Here is a 20,675-nt window from a genome sequence, read left to right as displayed (position 1 = left end):
AATCTATACTTCCATAGCTTACTTCCAAGAATGTTGTGGAAGACCATATCAAAAGCCTTGCTAAAGTCAAGGTATGTCGCATCTAGTTTTCTTGCTTCCACAGCCAGTCATGTCATCATAGAAAGCGGTCAGGTTGGTCTGGTATGACTTGCCCTTGATTCTTACTGTTCCTGATTACCTTCTCCAAGTACTTAGAAATGGATTATTTGTGGCCCTGCTCTGTGATTTCTCCCCAGGGAGTGAGGTGAGGCTGACTGGTCTGTAGTTCCCTTGATCCTTCTTGCTCTTTTCCAGTCGTCTGGGACCTCCCCCAATTGCCACAAGTTTTCAAAGATAATGGCCAGTAGCTCTGCAGTCATATCAGCCAACTCCCTGAGCAGCCTCTGATACATCCTGTCTGGCTCCTTGGACTTGTTCATGTCCAGCTTTTCTAAATAGTCCCTAACCCCTCTTTTTTTCACCAGCGGGCTGTTCGTTCACCTTCACCCCAAACCATGTTGCTTGTAACAGTAGCAAGGTGTATTCTAAAAGAACTTATTAAAAATTCCCTCTTTTACTTTGTGCATTTGGTGACATTTTTGTATATTCAGTTCTGCCCTTTCTTATGTAATCACTTCCTCTTTTTTTATAAGAGGCTCTTTTCACCAAGAGAATCAGAAGCAATAAAAATGAATCTTTACAAACAAAATATCTTCAGAAGTTGAATATTTGACTTGTGGATATGTACTCTATGGCAGCATTTCTCAACTTGTGGGTCACAACCGGAAAGTGGGTCACAAGACTATATGAAAGGGTCACTAACAAACTTTAAAAATGGATTGACAAACTTTAAGAATAGGTTCTCCTTTGAAGGAGAAAAATGTGGGGAAACCATGGGTTTCCCTTTGCAGGCTGGCAGAATTACAGCCTACAAAGGGGCTGCTTGCCCCTCCAGTCTCCCTCTCTGCCCCATGGACTGCAGGACTGGGGGTGAGGGCAGTGGGTCAGGAATGAGGGGCATTGGGTCAAGACTGGCTGTCTTTGTTTACGAATGGGTCCTGGTACAAAAAGGGTTGAGAACCACTGCTCTAAGGGAATACATGGTCAATGTCACTAGACAGCATGTTAATGCTTTGATATATAGACCTCTAAATATTGTGGTTGTCAGTTATTAAAGTTTATGGTATCAACTATTTTCATTTGTGTAAATGTGAGGTCTTGGGAATTTATATACAGCTTTCTGTATACTGCTTTCAGTGTTACCCATTGAGAAGGTTTTATAGGTAGGGAACTCCATGTAGATCACTTATTAGAAGTGTTTTGTTTGCAATTGCTTGGACTTCTCAAACTAAAAATTATAGTATTTTTTTTTTCTTTACAGTGTTCCATTGGCAAGCTACAATAATGGGCCCAGTAAGTATTATGAATTTCATGTCTTGGTGCAAGTATCATTTGAAATTGATTCTTCCTTAATTATTCTTCTAATTGAACAAAATGATTCTTTGCCTTTAACAGAATGACAGTCCCTATCAGGGTGGGGTATTTTTCTTGACAATTCACTTCCCAACAGATTACCCCTTCAAACCGCCCAAGGTGAGTGGCTTACATAAATCTAATTTAGTGCTGTGGAATACAATCAACATCATGGAGCCTCATTTGATATATTCCTTCTCCTGCAGGTTGCATTTACAACAAGAATCTATCATCCAAATATTAACAGTAATGGCAGCATTTGTCTTGATATTCTACGGTCACAGTGGTCTCCAGCACTAACTATTTCAAAAGGTACCTCCAATACTCATTTAATCTTCTGCTTTTAAAGTGACATACTGACATGTATTTTGTACTGTTATGTAAAAGCTACTGTGCTGCTACTATGAGCTGCTTATAGTAGCAACTTTTTAGTTTTGTGTTCAAACTTTTAGCTCAGTAACTAATTTGTGAATCCTGGATGAAAAATATACATCCATTTGAGCATTAAGCGCGGTCTCCCTGTAGTCAGTAGGATAAATTGTAGGCTCACTGGTGTGTAGTGAGAGAATTAGTCACAACCCCATTCTTAGTTTGTATCTTGGTATAAATGCATTTGAGCCATATACTGTTTATGGGAGTTTAAGATTATATGGAGCAAGAGTTCCCCTGCTTAGAAAGGCAAAACATCTCTTATGATCTGTATCTGAATACCTAGACATAATAAAATAAAAGTTGTTAAAAACCAAATTAAATGTGCTGATGTCAGGTTTACATGACTGCTTCATGAAGCAGGCAGCTTAATCAGAGAAACATAGTAGTAGCAAATCTTCTTAATAGTGCAGTAATCTTTTAAACTATTGCCCTACATGTAAAAAAATAAACCTTTAATTTAGTGTGTGTTTCTTGTATGGTGTGTGTGAGACTAGAGGGTTTTAATTTATGAAGTATTAGGACATGTTGCTTGCCCATGTTAATGACAATTGTTCTTCAGGATGATGCGCAGTTGAGTTATGAAGACTCTTAAGACCAGATATTTCTAGAAATATATCTAAAATGCACAGGGAACTATGTCTCCTTTAACAGCTTTATCCTCCTGGGTTTGCAATCCAAGCTATTCTTTCTACTAAATCTATATCTTGATGACTTCTTGGTTTGTGGCTGCTTCCATTAAAGTGTTTGGATATATTTGGCAGCCTGTAATATGACAAGTTTTTCCCTGATTACATGGTCTTTTGCTCTCTTCTCTTGTGTTTATACTCCTTTTCTGCCTGCTCCCAGCAGGTGCTTCTCTTGCCTAGTTTCTTTCTCTTTTTTTTTTTAATTCCAATACATGTTATCCAGTTTCCTGTTTTTTCCATTAAAATGCTTTGCTACCTCTTTTTTCTTTGCATAGTAAAATTTCCTAATGGGGGCAGCTATGCTGGCTAATTTTGAGCTCCATGTCCTGTTCCTTACCAGGGAAGAACTCCCCTTTTTACATCTGAGAAAGCAAATGGAAACAAGGAGTTAGTGTTACATGACCTGCCCACTTGCTATGGACCAGTGCATGAAGTTGAAAGTGAAAGATGTCTTTAATACATGCTGTCTAAAGGGTTTGTTGGTATTGATACTGCCTCTTCAGCTGAAGTCTGACTTAGTCTAATTAAGGTGCTGACTTACAACTTAATACAAGTTTCTGCAGGCAGTTTATCAAAGCATACAAGGGTAGATACTTTCAACCACTGTCACTGAAACTTCTCTTGTATGTTTTCATTTTTCTGCAAAACAGCTGTTTTTCTCCATTTTGAGGAGGGGCCCCAAGTGGAGCAGTGCAAAGAAGGGGGTAGGAGAGTGTAAATTATATCTTCTAACATGAATGAGAGAAGAGGAAACCAGCAAAGCTGGAACCAGGACAGAAAACAAAACACTAAGAATATAAGTGCCATACTGGGTCAGACCAGTGGTTCACCTAGCATTGAACTGGGTATATCTAGAGTGATCTATCCCCTATTCATTACTTTCCTTGGAATCCACCATCATTGGTTTTGAGATCAGTCAGATGCATCTTGGTTATTTGTTAATAAATCTGTCACCAGGAGTTAGCTAACCACTTGCCATTTTTTAACAGATATTAGTACTGTATAAAACAGTGTCATGCATCTTAGTCCTAGTAAAGTGCTTTTTTTTGTAAATTCATCAGGTGGATGCTGTTGGCTCTCAGCATGCTGGGATTCTTGAACTTGACTGTCTGTTTGCTTCTAACCTTCCCTGGGTTTCAGTCTCTAGTGTTCTTAGTACAAGCTGTCTGCAGCCCATACCAAGGGGATGCAGGTGTCCTTATAGCCCAGCTATCAGGCTTCTGAACAAGTGTAGACTTGTCCAGAGAGAGCCCATTTGTTTCAGCATGCAGTTTCTCAGCTCTCCAACCTTACTGTCACTCATTCTCTGTTTTATGGCCATTTGTTTTCTTGGTACTTGTGAGCATTCTTTTTAAAAGTTCACGATTCTTTCTTTTATCCCTGCTTCTTGCAGGGGACTTCTTTCCTGAAACAAATTGGTTCTCCCTTCATAACACCTGAGTTAATTAAATTCTCCTGCATTTAAAATCTTTGCATTTAAAAAAAAAAAAAAAAAAAAAGTGTGGTCTATAGAGGCTAACTTTTGATTGGAAAAATGTAGCAGGTCACAAACTTTGACCAGAATTCATTCTGTATGCTCTTAAGGTTTGGTATTCGTATCTTGTGGGGAAAAGAATATGCTACAAAGGAACATGAACTCTGATTAAAAATGGCAGAAATAAAATAACTCTGCCACATCTGAATGTAGAAGCAAACTGTTTGGTTCTCCAGAAACTCTGGAGTTTTGAGAAACTTCTGTTCTTGGTACAGAATCAGTTAGAGAACAGAAACTTCATATATTCCATATGAAATTCTGGTACCGTTTTTCAGGGCATAAGACATTGGAAAGTTTTGGGGGAAAGTGGTGTCCCTTTGTGTCCCTGTAGTCCTCCCTCTTCCCCCTTTTGCCCATGAAAGTTGATTCATAGCTGCAGTGTTTCTTGTACCGATTTCTGAACTGTCTGATGTAGCCACTACCTAAAGTTACAGAACTAAATGGTGCTAGCCTGATTTGGAAAGTCAGTTCACATCTTGCTTTCAAAGCAGCTTTGGGAAACATCTGTGTTGCCAACCTGAGGGAAAGAGTTAAAGCAGGGGCGGGCATTTATTTTGGGCAGAGGGCTGCTTACTGAGTCTCAGCAAACCATCGAGGGCTGCATGACCGGCAGCCCAGGGCAGATGAATGTTATTTTTAAAAAACATTTTTAGGGACCCTGCGGGCTGGATAGAATGGCCTGGCGGGCTGCATTTTGCCCACCCCTGGGTTAAAGACTAATCATTTGGTTCCCCCCCTCCCCCCAAAGAAGCAAGCTATGCACAAAATGAGTAAAACAGAGGAGCCTCCTCTAATTGGTTTTTTACACTGATCTTCAATCTGATAAGACTGAATTGCTTTTCTAAATTTGCCCCCTCTTTAAATCTGTTAGATTAGGTAGAGAGTCTGGAGAACTGGAAAACAGTAAATGGTATTGTTATCATGCCTAATTCAGTAGTAAGACTATTGAGTTGTTGACCTAACATTTCTAAGGTAAAACTTTCCTTTCACCAGAATGTGTGGCAGGATAACAGCTATAAAAGCAGTTGCTTCATTTAATTTGTAAGGAAACTCTTTAAACTAAAAACCTTTTTCTTAGATATACTCTTTCTGCTGATTTTACATCTTTTAATTAAAAGTGCACCTTTCAGACCCTGTGTGCACAGGAGAGAAAGGAGGGAGGGTGTCATTCTTTACCTCTATGAAATGAGGTTTGTATTACTCCCTTTAGAGTTCCATAAAGCTATAAATTTTCAGAAGCCAGAGAGGTTCCTCTGAAGCTTTCATCTTCTGACACAAATTGCTAAGCATCTTTCAGTGAGTGCATTTGTTTCACTAAGGGTAAAGGAAATACCAAATACAGATCTATTCCTCAAAGGACATCAAAATCTGGGAGAGGAATTAGATGCAGAACACCTGAAGTTCAGGATTGGGAGGGGAGCAGGAAGGATGCAAAGAAAACGAAAATGAAAAAAGCTGAAGAGGTGTAAGTTTACATGCCCTCAGGTGGGATGCATTACAGTAGCCTAGTTAGTGGCTGGATAGTTGACTTGGATAAGTCTCGTAACAACCTATAAAAAAAAAAACCTATTCCATTTAAAAGATAGCGCTTGAATTCAGAATTCACTTCTGCATTGCCCTTTGAACTCATGTGTTGGTCAGTAAGACTTTTTGTGCTTGCTTTAGGAAATGCATTTGGGCTGTTCTGGCTATCTCCAAAAAAAAGTCTTGTTTAGGCATGGGAGGGTTTGGAAGCAGCTGAAATCTAACTTCAGGCAAGGACTTCATATTGTACAACCATTTGGCTGGGAAGCTTGCAGATAACTGATACTGGAGATTTGAACAAATGAAACTATAGCCACATTTAAGAGGATTTAGATGGTTTTAAATAATTCTTGATAGCTAGCTAATGTGATTCAATGTAGGTAACATTTGTGTAGCGCTGAAACCTGTTCTCAGGAGGGGGGAGGGGTGACATAATATTTATATTCATCCAGTGAGAACAGTCTCAGTAGTACATGAAGACCAGCATCTTTAATGGAGCCCTGTCTTTACAGTTAGTCCTAATGCTGTTAATGAGACCAGGGCACTGATGGGTGGGTTGGTTGGTAAAGGACATCTTTAAAAGTCTCACAAATTGCCTTGGTTGTAGACAGATGCTGATGTATTAAGTGAGGGGGAAGGATCTCATCATGGAGATGCTTGGAGCATGTGGGGGTAATCCAGAAACATTGCATTTTTTAGGCTGTTCTTTTAAATTCCACAAGGAAGCTAAAGCTGCTTGTTTGTTTTTATTCTCCCCATGCCCTCTTCCCCCCCCTTCCCTGTATTCAGTCTGGATACCTTAGTGTTGGTATCTCAGCATTTTTGTATGGCTCTCAGATTTTACCGTAAAGATTTAAAAAAGAGAAACTGGATTAGATCAATGTTTAAGCTTAGCCTTGCAGTGCTGACCTCAAACTGAATTATCAAACCTCTTGATCTGGCCAAACTGTCTTCGGCTGGTGATGATTATAGGAGGGAATAACCTGGATCATGCTTAGACCTGAGGATGGGCACTTTAGTGCCTGGAACCTTCCTTGTCCAACAGCTCTCCCAAACTATGTGGCTCTCCAATAAAAAGATATCACAAATAATCCTTGCCTCATCCATTTCTTTGACTATCATGGCTACAGTAGCACTCCAGTCCCATTAGGTGGCAGCACTCCATCCCAGCTGCCTGCCCGCCGCGCGTGCCCCCCCCCCCCCCCCCCCCCCCCCCCCCCAGCCATTCTTGATGGGCAACTGAAATCATAAAAGGCAGATGGATATCAAGACACTTTCTTTGGGTTTCTATCACACAGAAGATGCTTAATGAAGTGTTTTTTGGTAAGACTTTCTAACTGATTCAGTCCAAGTGAGCTGATATGCAGTTTTGAAAATTAAGCCCCTATGCCCCACCCCCAGTTTAAAGGCTTTGGAGAACTTGTAGACAGCCAGATCTCCATAGCAGCCCTGTAAAGTGTTGTAGCTGTCACATCCAGTATTAGAAACTACTGCTTTCAGTGATGTTCTCTGGAAAAGTTCTGAAGCTGATAAAAAACCAGAAATGGATAGTCAGTGTTCCTCAGAGCTAGAGATTGCCCTCCTCTACCTCTGCATGCTCATCTTGAATGATATGGAAAAATTATCCAAGGACCAAGTCATTTGGCTATTATCACTCAACTCTTAAGGTGTACTTAACTCGTTTTTTTTCTGGCATAACAGATTGTCAGCTCTAATGAGGGCTTGCCCTGCAGTTATCCCTAAACCGTGTAGAGCAGGGGTGGCTCTGGAGTCCAAACTGAATAATGTGCTCACTGCGAGGGGTCATGTCATGTGACATGCAACATAACATAACTGCCGTGGAAGCTGGTCACCATGTACTTGTGCAAAGATTCAAGGAGACGCATGTGGCTCAGGATCCATGGGTTGGCCACCTCTGGTTAGAGTATGTACCTATGCCATCAGCTACTTAACTTTAATAAACCTTTTTTTCTGAGATGTTCCTAAATGGTAAAATCAGTTGTAAGAATTTTTGATCAGGTGTCAGTATTTGTGCTCAATTCTTCAACTTTGGAATACTTTAATATTTTAAAGATCAAATTGTATAGCTGCTTCTGGTATGGTTTTAGACTTTGACACCAGTACTTTTGCCTAGTATTAAACATCACCCCCTGGACCAGCATTACTTGGTTTGTGAGGCTGCTCATGTGGGCAGAAATTTTATGGTGGGGCAAGCAGTGGCAGTAGCAGCCACCACTTATCTTACTGCCAAATTTCCAAGCCACAGGCCACATCTGGAGTTTGGAGTCATGTTATCCTGCCTCTGGGTTGGAAATTTGCTAGTGGGGTGAATAGAGACTTCTGCAGCTCCAGGAGCCACAACGTTGCTGCTGCCACTTTCCATGCCACCAAATTTCCAGACTTGTGGACCAGATAACATGGTGCTGTGCTCCAAATTGGGCCTGCAGACAAACCCCACATGCTGGATCTGGATGAGTTCCAGATGAGTTCTGGGTTGGAGTATAAGGGGAAAAAATACTGGATGTGCTCTGGTTCAAGGTTAGAAGCAATGCATTTTATATATATATATATATATATATATATATATATATATATATATAAAAATAAATAAATAAAAAGGCACTAAGGACTCTCAGGCTTATTTTCACACTTTCATGCCCTACCTAAAAAATGCCTCAAATTACTGACAAAAGTTATAAACTACTGCCAATGACGTGATATATACCAAGAGTTGCTAGCAACACAGATGACCACTTTTAGTTGTCTTTGTCTCTAGTGCGAATGCAACTTGTTCTGACATACTATCTGAATACATGACTTGGTCTGGTTATATCAAGCACTTCTCTCTCTGTCAAAAGTTATTTGGTAAAGTGACCCTGTTTTGACTCTTGGATGGGACAGTGTTTTGTTTACTTTTGTTTTGAAAGCACTGTTCCTTTTTTTGCTGTTTCGATGTTTTGCCCATAGGCTATAATGAGGAAGCACAAAACTGTCTATGACTTTGCTGTTTCTTGCCTGATTTGGATGAAACTTGCAGGCCACAAAGCCTGCCAAGTTTCAAGGAGATGGGTGCAGGGGTTTCTGGGAAACTGCACCTCAGGCTGCTGATGAACAAAACTCATAATATGGGTGACACTATGTATTAAGGTGCACCCTCACTAGTGCTGGGGCCTCTAGGTAGTGTATCCCAAAGAGGCCACTTCAGCCTGGTCCACCACTTTACATGACAACAAGTAATAACTTACGAAGCAGCACAATAGCACTAGCAGCATCTTCGGCAGCCAGACTGTCACAGACTAGAGCCTTTCTTTCCTTTGTTGCAGCAGCTGCCAGAGAACTCTCCCTGCCAGCCCCAGCCCTGGGGCTTACATGTGCCTAGGGCCTGGCATCCTTTCGGTCACATGCTAGGGGTGTTGGTCTAAGGACACGGCACTGGCAAACGAGGTCCTTCCCTTTGGGTCAATCTAATCTGGTATGTTTTAGCAGGCCAGCTACAGAAATGCATCTTAGCAAGCTTTCAGGTTGATTGCACACCAGAATCTATCAGACAAGAATACCCAACTACCTGTGGGGGCACATTTCTCTCACAAACAAACAAACCCCACACGTCTCCAGTCTCTCAGGCCTGATCCTGAAAGGGAATTTTATAAATCACTTTTCACAGCTGGGCCTATGAACATCACTTCAGCCTCGTAGGTAGTAGGTACAGAAACTCATGGAGTCAATATAGACATTGGAATTCTGACACTACATCCTTACTGCCCACGTACCTCCCCAGGAGCCAGACATCTGACTTCCCAGGTACCTCTGCACTTTTACCTGTGCTGCTACATCCCACTCACCCCCTGATGCCTCTATTTCCATTTTCACTTACTGGCTTTCTTGCCTGCATTGCATGCCAGCCTCTGACTTCTTTACTATCCCTTCCATCCAGGAATAGCTCATGCACATGCGTGTACACACACTCTGCAGGTGCTTCCTCAGCCTGACAGAGGGTTTTTCAACCTGAAAGCTGGCATCCCAGGAAGCTTAGCTGATCTCACCTGGAGCCTCATAACTCTACTGCAACCAGTAAGCCTCAGACCTGTCAAAGACGTGATGGATTTGGGCTTTCCCCAGCCAGGACTGTGTGCATGCGTATGGTAACTGGAGGTTATGGCGCATTCTACCCACCTTTCATGAGGGAGATCCTCAGTCCTGGCATTTCCTGGGGCTGCCTTGCCACCAGCAAGTCCCCACCAGGCCTCCCCAACCTGGGCAGAGTGCACTTTTAGTTGTCATGCCCAGGAGCTGGGGCTCTTCCTTCCGTATGGCTCCAGCCCATACCTCCAAGTTTTGTCCTAGCTGGTGCCCTTGGAGGGGATGCAGTCTCAGGCAGTGGCACTGGCATTGCTCCCCTCTCCTTGCTGCTTGTGGAAGCCTCATCCCTGCTAGTTGTAGGAAAGAGGCTGCATCTCAGTTGGGGTGGGGAGGGACTTGCACCTCTCCTTCTACCCCTTCTTCCACCCCTCCACGAAGGCTTGCCAGCTGCCTTTCCACCACACTTTGTGGTGTTTCATGGTGTCTTGTTTTTATACAAATATATAAATGTATGTGTTCCTATATAAGTACTATAAGGTGTATAGTCTGTGCTGCAAGGTATAAATGTATAGAAATATAAATGCATCTCCCTATATAAATTTTATATTAATATCCAATATAATTATAAAATTGAAAAGAATAAATCAATGAATTGTAATTAAAAGGGTCTAAAAGAAAGAAAAAGGTGTTGTGGAATCCCACTTGTTAGGCTAGCAAGTAGGAAATCATTTATATCAATGCTAGTAATAGCTTTCCTTGTCTAATGCTCCTGAGCTGCTGGAAGACGCACTCAGTAACTGTCAGACCCTAAGGCAGGAAGCAGGCCAGTTAAAGCAATGCTGCATTTTGTTTTTCCATCCCTCTCCCAGAGCACTGGGATTGGAAGGGACCTCTAGGAAGGATTACAGTCAATATGAGCAGTCCTTCCCCCTTCCTTGCCTTTCAACTAAAGCTTAAACTTATGGATGGTAGCTTGGCCTGGGTCAACTTTGTAGAAATATCCTGGATTCATATATAGACCCAGATTTATATTAATCTTCCTCTAGCCTTTTAAACATTTTAAATATTTAAGTAAATTATTAGGTCACTTTAGTTGCTCTTCATGGTTTTACATCTGGAAATTTAAACTCCCCTCAAATGATTATGCCAACTTAATACAGAAGAGGAATGTTCGTATTACTTGCTGACTGACTCTTATCTCTCTAAAAATAGAAGTATTTATTTAGGGAATTTAGTGTACTAAGTGAACCTAAGTTAATCTCTGGCTGGTGGAGTATAGACATTTTTGTCAGTGGCTTTTAACCTAGATCGGAATATAAAGTTGCGAACTCCTTCTGAATGAATATGAACTGTCGTGCTGAACTCCAGAAAAACTAGGACAATAGTCCATCTTATCAAGGTGGGGGGGCGGGGAAAGCTTGTAGATTTCCATGCAGCATAAGAGTTGGAGGCACAAATAGCAGTGCTTCAGGTTAGTTAAAATAGATGTGCAATCCATAAAATAAATAAAATGCTGGACAGGAGGTAGATCCTCTATTTCTTTCCAGCTGTAACAGGGCACCATCTCAAATGCCTCTGGAGAATGCCTGGAGGCACCCCAGAGTCGCTTTTGTGTTTTGAAATTGCTTCTGGGAACAGACTCCCCTTCACTTGCCTGCCACATCTTGATGTTTCTTCGGGCTCTCAAAATGAGAGGCTGCCCCGGGGCCTCCCAGATCTGGTCTTTGCTCTCAAACACCTGGAGGTGAGGAACTCCTGCCTTAAGGGCTAATTGCATGGCTCCATACCATCCCTTTACTGTACCCCATGCCTCACAGGTGTTATATGCATATTATTCCCTCTGTTGGGGTCTCAGCCAATTTGGCTTCCACCTCTCTTTATGTAGCTAAGGTGTCTAGCTTAGACCCACTCTGGGCCTGGCTTTGAGGCACTAGCTTCAATCAATCTGACTCTAGTCTCTGGGCCCCTAGCCCTGTGCTGCTGTGGCGCCAGGCTCTCCGGCCCCTGTACCTGCGTCTCAGTGGGCACTAATGATGTCTTCACCTCCCCTATAGCCTCGTCCACAAACCATTGGTTTAAACTACAACATAAACACTGAGCCCCTGGGCTATGACAAAGCAAAAATAATAGAGGCAGTTTAGCCTGCTTACCTCTGGCTCCACGTCTCTGGGTCACTCTGCCTGGTGCTCTCCCTTGCAGGACTGCTTCACAGTTTCTTGGAGCCTTCAGGAGTCCATGCTTGCCACAGCCTCAGCTGCCCCTCCAGCTAGCTCAGCCCAGGACTTTTATAGCTCTGGCCTGAATTCTTACAGAGTCAGGTGAGGCCCCCAGTCAGCTGGCCAGCCTGCAGGGCTATCCTTTAACACCTGTTCTGCTGGAAGGCTGCGCTCTGAAGACTGTGGCCTTAAAGGGGCCACTCTGCTTCCAAGTAACAGGGCTAGGGTTCCATTCTACTAACATAGGGCTGTCCAACCTCTTTGAATGTGGGGCCAGATCAAGAACTTTTCATCACCCGGTGGGCTGGCGAGCCATGTTCATATTTTATCACCCCACGGGCTGTATGTTGGACAAGCCTGAAATAAGGCAAAGCTGGCATAAACTACCACCTGTGCTCAGCTAGTGACAGACTATAGCAAATGATGTCCTGGACCAGCCATCCCAACAGCTGAGGCCTCCCTTCTGCCTACTACGACCACCATTTGAAGGCAGCCCCAGAAGATATTTGACAGCCATGTTAAAATATGTGACCAAACTGATGTAGCCAGTGCTCTCACACAGGCCGAGGGGCCGCCTATGCCATTGCTTCCCCAGGCCTTGCCCACACCAGCAACACAACTGCTCAAAGTCTTGGCAGTGCTTGGGTAGGCACAGCTGGGGCCCAGCCAATGTGTGAGACGGGATGGTGGAACTGCGGGAGCGAAGCCAGTTTCCAGCCTGGCAGGGTCTCAGGCCTGGCCTGCCCAGGGTGGCTCCTGGCAGGGGAAGACCTTGGGGCGGGGGGGGGGGACATGGGCCACTCCACTCCACTCCACTCGTCCACGCTTCCCTGCTGCAAAGGCAATGGTTCCCGGGAGGGTGCAGGCAGCTGCCATGGCAAGAGAGCAACGCCTGGCCCAGCCACAGGGAGCAACGACCTCCTCCCCCCCCCCCCCCCCCCCCCGAGCAGCACAGCCCCACGAGCCGGTGCTGCCTGAGGGGGGCCAGAACGAGGTGGCTGCTGCACCGCAGTCCCTTGCTTGCCTGCCCACCCACATGGCCCTGCTCACCATGGTGCCCAGCCACCCCCGCATACAGCTCCAGTGGCCTCAGCGCTGTGAGCGCGGGGCCTGGCAGACACCGGCTCCTGCTGCCTCACCCCGCAGAGGTCACACCAGGACCCTGCCTGCCAAGGCCCCGCCTCAGGGCTGCCCTGCCAACTGCCTGTGCTGGGCGCTGCGCCCTGTTCGCACCCCACAGCTGCTGAGCCTGGCGGGTCCTGGGAGGTGGGTGGGACACCGGGGGAAAGGGGCCGAGCTGGAGACACCTGACAGCGGGCGCTGTCCTCAGTTTGTCCCATCAGGCGCAGCCAGGGCAGCACCACACAGCTCTCGGGGCGGCGGTGGGACCTGGCTCACATGATGTGGGAGGTCACGCGAGCCTGGCCCTGTGGGGGTGAGCAGCTCCCTCCTCTCCTCCACCTACCTGTCCTGAGCGAGGGATCTCGGGCCACAGAAAATGGCTTGGCGGCCCGTATGTTGGACAAGCCTGTGCTAACGCATGTATCAAGTGCCATGATGCAAGTACACAACTTATTGCCTGATTTTATTTTTATTTATATTTTATGGGACTTGGGCTTACAGTTTACATAAATAAAATTGGGCAATAAGTTTTCTAGTTGCATCAGATGCATATAATGCTAGAAATAAAGGTTCTGCCCCTTGTCCAGCTTATACATTGGTGACAGAAATAGTCAGTGTCTTACAAAAGTTGATCACTTTTAGTGTATGAGACCTTGAAAATTTCAAAGGGTGTTGAACTCTGACTTTCAGAGTGAAAAGCAGGCTTTGTGGACCTGCAGTGGCTTCAGTGGTAGACTGGAGGAGGAATTATGCCCTTGATGTCAAGCTGAGAGTTCAGTTTCAGTGCTCTCATGAGGTAAAAATACTGTGCTACTTACTGACAATAAGAACTCTGAATAGCTGTAGTTAAAGCTCAAATTGGAACATGACATTGGACATAGATAAGAATTCTGTGGGCTGCGTAGGGAGGAAGAAGTGGCTACAAAAATGGTTAAAAACAGTAGTTAAACTAGAGCCAATTATGATGGTTAGTGCTGTTATACTTTTGAGGGTAGGACCTCTTGTAGGGTGTGATGGAGAAGAGAGGCTTTAGGCACATCTGCCATTGATTGCCAAAGTGATTTGGCATCGAGGATGTTCTGTCTCAAAAGTTGCAAACAGCCCTAAGGGGAAACTTTGATAACCTGAGATAATGTAATCATTCAGAGCCCATTCTTTACCAAAAAGTGTTGAAAAGCTGGAAGAGTTCTCAGCTGTCCAATTAGGCTGTAACTTCTCTGTGCTGCTAGAATGGTGTGGTGGGGTCTACTTTAGATTCATGAATCTTAACCCTGTCTTTATCAATTGTTGTCTGAAGGTGATGTCTTCTCAAAACACTGTAAGGTTCCCATTTCTTTGGCCTATAGTTGACATTACTACTTAAGATATATGGTTAATCAGTTCAATCATGTTGTTAGTAACTTGGCCACACATTCATGCAATGTAATGACATGATAAAACAGAACAAACCACAAAGTTATTACATGAAGTGGACGATAATTGTGTGGCTGGTGTGCCAGCAGCCATGGGAGTGCCTTCAAGGCTGTGGTGCACTCCCAAGGTTGAGAGCACCAGTCAGCTGGTTAATGTTTCCAGCATTGGCTTGCCAGACACCTGGGTGGCCACTCACCATTGCAGGAGGAGCCTGGGATTGTGATCCTGGGCCTCTCCTGCACAGGCAATAAGGTGCAATTTTTGCATCTAATCCCCAATCCCACAATTACGCTTCCTACCATGCCTGTATGGCATGGCAAGAGGCACAATTGTTGGGATCAGAGTTAAGATCCCATCTTGTCTTTTAACTGATTCTGTCAGTGGGTTTTGATGCACAAGTTCCTGGTTAATATGGAGGACTTCTAATTGCTATAACATCTGGGTGGGAAACAGCAGTGTACAGGTAGTCCAGCAAATTTTGTGTTGGGACTAACTTTGTGGTCGAGTTTTGGGCAGACCAAATAGGGAAAAGGTGTTCTTGACTTACGCTCATGAACAGGGAGGAATCGGTTGAAGATGGAAGGCAAATTTGGTGAGTGACTATGAAATGATAGTGATCAAGATCCTAAGGGAAGGAGAAGAGCAGAATATAGATGCTGAACTTCAACACACTCAAGGAACTGGTGGGCAGGATGCCTTTGGGAGGCCAGACTGAGGGGAAAAGATGTCCAAAAGAGCTGGTTCTTCTTTAAGAAGGCCATATTAAGGAGGCAGGAGCAAGCTATCCCATTGTGATAGAAGAATGAAAAGGGCAGAGGAGACTGGCCTGGCTAGACAGGGATTTCCTCAAGAAGTTGGATATCAAATGGGATCCTCCACAAACTAAGAACTTTGTCATACTACTAGGGAAGACTGTAAGAGCATTACATGAGCATACAGGGAGAAAATTGGGAAGTTCAAGGCATGGTTTGAGATGTGCCCAGCAATGGATGTAAAAGGCAATAAAAAGGGATTCTGTAAGAGAGAAACCAAGGGAAGTGTAGGTTCCTTACAAAATGCGGAAGCCAACCTAGTTACAAATGATGCAGAGAAGGCTGAAGTATTTAATGCTGCTTTTTTTTTCTTTTTACTCTAGTCTTTTTTGAATAAGGTCAGCTACCAGATCATGATTACAGTTGGCAGCAAAGATGGGGAAGATGACAAATAACCTAGAGTAGTGGAAAAAACAGGTTGGGGGTTATTTTTAAGAAGTTCATAGATTGTAAGGCCAGAAGGGATTTTGGAAGATCATCAGGTCCAGCCCCCTGCACTAAACATGAAAGGTAACTGGGGTCAGGTGATCCCAGCAAGGTGACTATCTAGTCTCCTTTTGAAGATGTTCAGGGTAGGTGATTGCACCACTTCTGGAGGGAGCTTATTCCACAGTCTGGACACCCTGACTGTGAAGAAGTTTTTCCTAATGTTGAGCCTGAATCAATCTTCCAGGAGTTTGTGGCCATTACTGCTGTTTTTCCCCTCGGGTGCCCTGGTGAACAGTTGTTCACTGAGCTTTTGATGTACTCCCCTAGTGCAGTGGTAAGCTGCTACCAGGTCCCCCCTCAGCCTTCTTTTCTTCAGGCTGAAGAGTCCCAGATCCCTCAGCCTTTCCCTCAGCCTTTCCTTGTATGGTTTGCCTTTTAAGACTGATCATACAGGTGGCTCTTCTTTGGACTCTCTCAAGCTTGTCCATGTCTTTATTAAAGTGTGGTGCCCAGAACTGGACGCAGTACTCCAGCTGTGCGATCTCACCAGTGCTGAGCAGAGCGAAAGAATCACCTCCTTGGTTTTGCTGGAGATGTATTAATGAGCGCCAGAGTATTATTTGCACTACTGGCTACAGCATCGCACTGCCAGCTCATATTCACACTGTGGTCTGTTATTACCCCCAGGTCCCTTTCATCTGTGGTGCTAGTCAGTTTGGTGCTGCCAACTCTGTAGGTGTTTGTAGGTTGCTCATCCTGAGGTGGAGCACTTTACATTTCTCGACACTGAACTGCATCAGGTTCTGATCCACCCAACTTGCTAGCCTGTCTAGGTCTGCCTGTATCTGTAGCCTATCTTCAAGCATGACTACGCTCCCTTATAACTTAGATTAGTTAGATACTTGTCAAGTCAGCAGAGCTGAGTGGGCTACTGAAAGAACTGGCTGAAATAATTTCAGAGTTGTTGGCTATTCTCTTTCAAAAATTATGAAGGATAGGTGATGTCCCAGATAGGTGGTATATGTAACCCTTTTTCCAATTATCTTCAAGAAAGGGAGAAGGAGGTTCTGGGGAGTTGGAAACCTCTGTACCTGGAAAGGTCATGGAGCAGGTCCCAAAGGAATTTGATCCCCTAGTGGAGGACAATGTGACTAGCAGGGATCCTGGTTTTCTGTGATTTTACCAACCCCCCCCCCCCCCCCCCCCAAAAAAACCCCCAAAATCTCCACCCCAAATGCTCTGGTTTAAAAAAACAAAACAAAAACAAACAAACAACAGCAACCCCCAAACAAAAACCTAACACCAATTCTCTGTTTTTCAGCAATTAAAATGAAATCCGTGTGTGTGTGTGTGTTTGTTGAATGGGATGTTTTATTGATACCTTTACAATTGCATAGCAGTTTGAAAGCCTCCTAGTGCCTCAATGATTTATAGGTATTTAGGATTTATTTTATTATATTTTTGGCATTTGATTTTTGTTTGTTCTTCTTATCATGGAAAAATAGAGCTTCTCCCTGACCCCTCTTTCACCAGCTGCAGCTCGCCAGCCCCCTGCTGCTATGTGGTGCTGAGCACCCCTGATACGCTGTTCTTCTGCCCCTGCCCATGCCACTGACCCTCACTCCCAACCTGCTACCCCTGGTGTGTGGGGAAACGTGAGGGTGTCTGAGGAAGGGGGCAGTGTGGGCACAGGCGACATGGAGGGTGTGGGCAACATAGAATTATAGAAAGTTGGGTTTGGAATGTATCTTGGAAGGCCATCTAGTCCAATGCCCTGCTCAAAGCAGGACCATCCCCAACTAGACTATCCCAGCCAAAGCTTTGTCTAGCTGGGTTTTGAAAACGTCCAAGGATGGAGCTTCCATCATCTCTGGGTAACCAGTTCCAGTGTTTTACTACCCTCCTAGTGAGAAAATTCTTCTTAATATATAACCTAAACTTCCCTTGCTGCAACTTGACCCTTGCTCCTTGTTTTGTCATCTGCCGCCACTGAGAACAGTTCAGCTCCATCCTCTTTTGAACCCATCTTCAGGTAGTTGAAGGCTGCTATTAAATCCCCTCTGTCTTCTCTTCTCTAAACTAAATAAGCCCAGTTCCCTCAGTCGTTCTTTATAAGTCATGAGCCCCAGCCCCTTCACCATTTTTGTTGCCCTCTGCTGGACTCTCTCCAGTTTGTCCACATCCTTTCTGTAGTGCTGGCCCAAAACTGAGCACAGTACTCCAGATGTGGATTCATCAGTGCTGAATGAAGGGTAATCACTTCCCTTGACCTACTGGCAACACTCCTTCTGATGCAGCCCGGTATACCATTAGCCTTCCTGATAACAGGAGCACACTGCTGGCTCATATTCAGCTTATTGTTCACTGTAACCCCCAGGTCCTTGTCTGCAGAACTGCTGCCCAGCCTGTACTGGTGTATGGGATTGTTCCATCCTAAGTGCAGGACTTTGCACTTGTCTTTGTTAAACCTCATGAGATTCCTTTTGGCGCAATCCTCCAATTTGTCTAGGTCATTCTGAATCTTAACCCTACCCTCCAACATATCTGCTACTAACACCAAGCTGGGGGGATCTGCAAACTTGCTGAAGGTGCACTTTATGCCATCTTCCATGTCACTGATGAAGGCATTGAACAAAACCAGCCCCAGGACCAACCCCTGGAGTATTCTGCTTGATACCGGCTGCCAGCTGGACATAGTTGTTTATTACTATTCTCTGAGCCCAGTGCTTCAGCCACTTTTCTTTCCACCTTACAGTCCATTCATCCAGCCCATACTAACTTAGCTTGCTTGCAAGAATGTTATGGGAGACCATATAAAAACGTTTGCTAAAATCAAGGTACACCACATCCACTGGTCTCCCTGCTTCCACAGAGCCACTCATCTTTTCATAGAAGGCAGTCAGTTTGGTCAGGCATGATTTGCCCTTGGTGAATCCATGTCACCTTAGTCTCCTCCAAATGGTTCCTTGAGGATTCCATGATTTTTCTAGGGACCTGAGGTGAGGGTGACTGGTCTGTAGTTCCTGGATCCTCCTTTTTCCCTTTCTTTAATGTGGACACTGCTTGCCCATTTACAGACATCTGGGACCTCTTCTGATTGCTGTGAGTTTTCAAAAATGATGGCCAGTGACTCTGCAACCACATCAGACAATTCCCTCCGCACCCTTGGGTTCATCCCATCTGGCCCCAAGGACTTGTATAGCTTTTTAAAGTAGTCCCTAACCTGTTCTTTCACCACTGAAGGCTGCTCATCTCCTCCTCGAACTGCTGCCCAGTGCATTAGTTTGGGAGCTGATCTCGCCTGTGAAGACTGAGGTGAAATAGACATTGAGCACTTCAGCCTTTTCTGCATCCTCTGTCACTAGGTTGCCTCCCCCATTCAGTAAAGGACCCACGCTTCCTCTGATCCTCCTCTTGCTATTGACATACTTGTAGAAATTCTTCTTGTTACCCTTCACATCCCTTGCTAGCTGCAACTCCAGTTGTGCTTTGGCTGTTCTGACTTCAACCCTGCATGCCTGAGCAATGCTCCTATGTTCTTCCTTAGTTAACAAGTTTCCACTTATAAGCTTCCTTTTTGTGATTTAGTTTATTGAAGAGTTCCCAGCTAAGCCGGTCTTCTGCCATACTTGCTAGTCTTCCTGCACGTTAGGATGGTTTGTTCCTGACCTCTCAGTAAGGCTTCTTTGAAGTACAGTCAGCTCTCCTGGACTCCTCTCCCCCTCTGCTGGCTTCCCAGGGGATCCTGCCTATGAGTTCCCTGAGCTGAATCAGTCTACTTTTCTGAAGTCCAGGGTCCTTACTTTGCTGGTGTCCTTCCTTCCTTTTTCTCAGGATCCTGAACTCAGTCATCTCATGGTCACTATTCCCCACCAATTCTTCCCTGTTTGTGAGCAGCAGGTGAAGAAGATCATGGCCCCTAGTTGGCCACTCCAGCACTTGCACTAGGAAGTTGTCCCTGGTACTCTTTGAAAACCTTCCTGGGTTGCCTGTGCACTGCTGTATTGCCCTCCCAGCAGATGATAGGGTGATCCACCACTTCCTCCTGGTCTGGTGGCTTATAGTAGACCCTCACCATGACATCACTCTTGTTGTTCTCCCTGCTGACCCTAACTCAGACTCTGTGGGCCTGTGTCTAGCTTCATGGTGGAGCTCTGAGCAATCATGCAGCTCTTTTACATAAAGTGCAACTCCCCTTCTCCGCCCACCTGCCCTTCCTGAACAGTTTGTACCCATGCATGTGTGTACTCAAGTCATACAAGCTATCCCACCAAGTCTCTGTTGTTCCAATTACAGCATAGTTCCCTGACTCTGCAAGAACTTCCCATTCTTCCTGCCTGTTTTCCAGGCTCTGTGTGTTCCAGGCTCCATGTATTCCAGACTCTGTGTACAGGAACCTGAAGCTAACTAGTTGATTGCTCTGGTTTCTCAGGAAGTATGAGAGAACCTTCCCTGTTGCCCCCTCCTGCTTGTTCTTCCTCCAGGCCTCCTGCTTTCCCACTTACCTCAGGGCTTTGGTCTCCATCCACCAGTGAACCTAGCTTAAAGCCCTCCCCACTAGGTTTGCAAGCTCGTCTGCAAAGATGCTCTTCCCTCTCTTCATCAGGTGGATCCCATTTTTTCCCAGCAATTCTTCTTGGAAGAACATCACGCAGTCAAAGAATCCAAAGCCCTGTGCTGGCGACACCACCAGTGCAGCCAGGTCTTGATCTGCAGGATGCACCTGTTCCTGCCTGGGCATTTTTCCCTTGACTGAAAGCATCAACGAGAACACAACCTGGGCCCCAGACTCCTTCACCCTTGCAACCAGAGCCCTGTAGTCACTTTTGATCTGCTCAGGGTCTCCCCTGACAGCATCAGTGGTGTCCACATAGCTGAGCAGCATGGAGTAGTGGTCAGAGGGCCAGATGAGCTTTAGTAATCTCTCCATGACACCTTGGATCTGGGCAAGAAGCAGACCTCCAGATACAACAGG

The 20,675-nt window shown here is 44.9% G+C and overlaps 1 protein-coding gene across 3 annotated transcripts in view; it reads left to right on the top strand.

Moving 5' to 3' along the window:
- Positions 1-20,675, top strand: part of UBE2D2 (ubiquitin conjugating enzyme E2 D2) — a 56,216-nt gene that overhangs the window by 23,301 nt on the left and 12,240 nt on the right. For all 3 annotated transcript variants that reach the window (XM_006267525.4, XM_019487118.2, XM_019487117.2), the window contains 3 exons: positions 1,361-1,392; positions 1,495-1,572; positions 1,659-1,764. In XM_006267525.4, coding sequence (XP_006267587.1) covers positions 1,361-1,392; positions 1,495-1,572; positions 1,659-1,764 — 216 coding nt within the window. The remainder of the gene's footprint in view (positions 1-1,360; positions 1,393-1,494; positions 1,573-1,658; positions 1,765-20,675) is intronic.

This window comes from Alligator mississippiensis, chromosome 9, assembly GCF_030867095.1.
Source record: "Alligator mississippiensis isolate rAllMis1 chromosome 9, rAllMis1, whole genome shotgun sequence".
NCBI lineage: Eukaryota > Metazoa > Chordata > Crocodylia > Alligatoridae > Alligator > Alligator mississippiensis.
The sequence above is the reverse complement of the archived record's forward strand: the minus strand, read 5'-3'. Positions and strand labels throughout refer to the sequence as shown.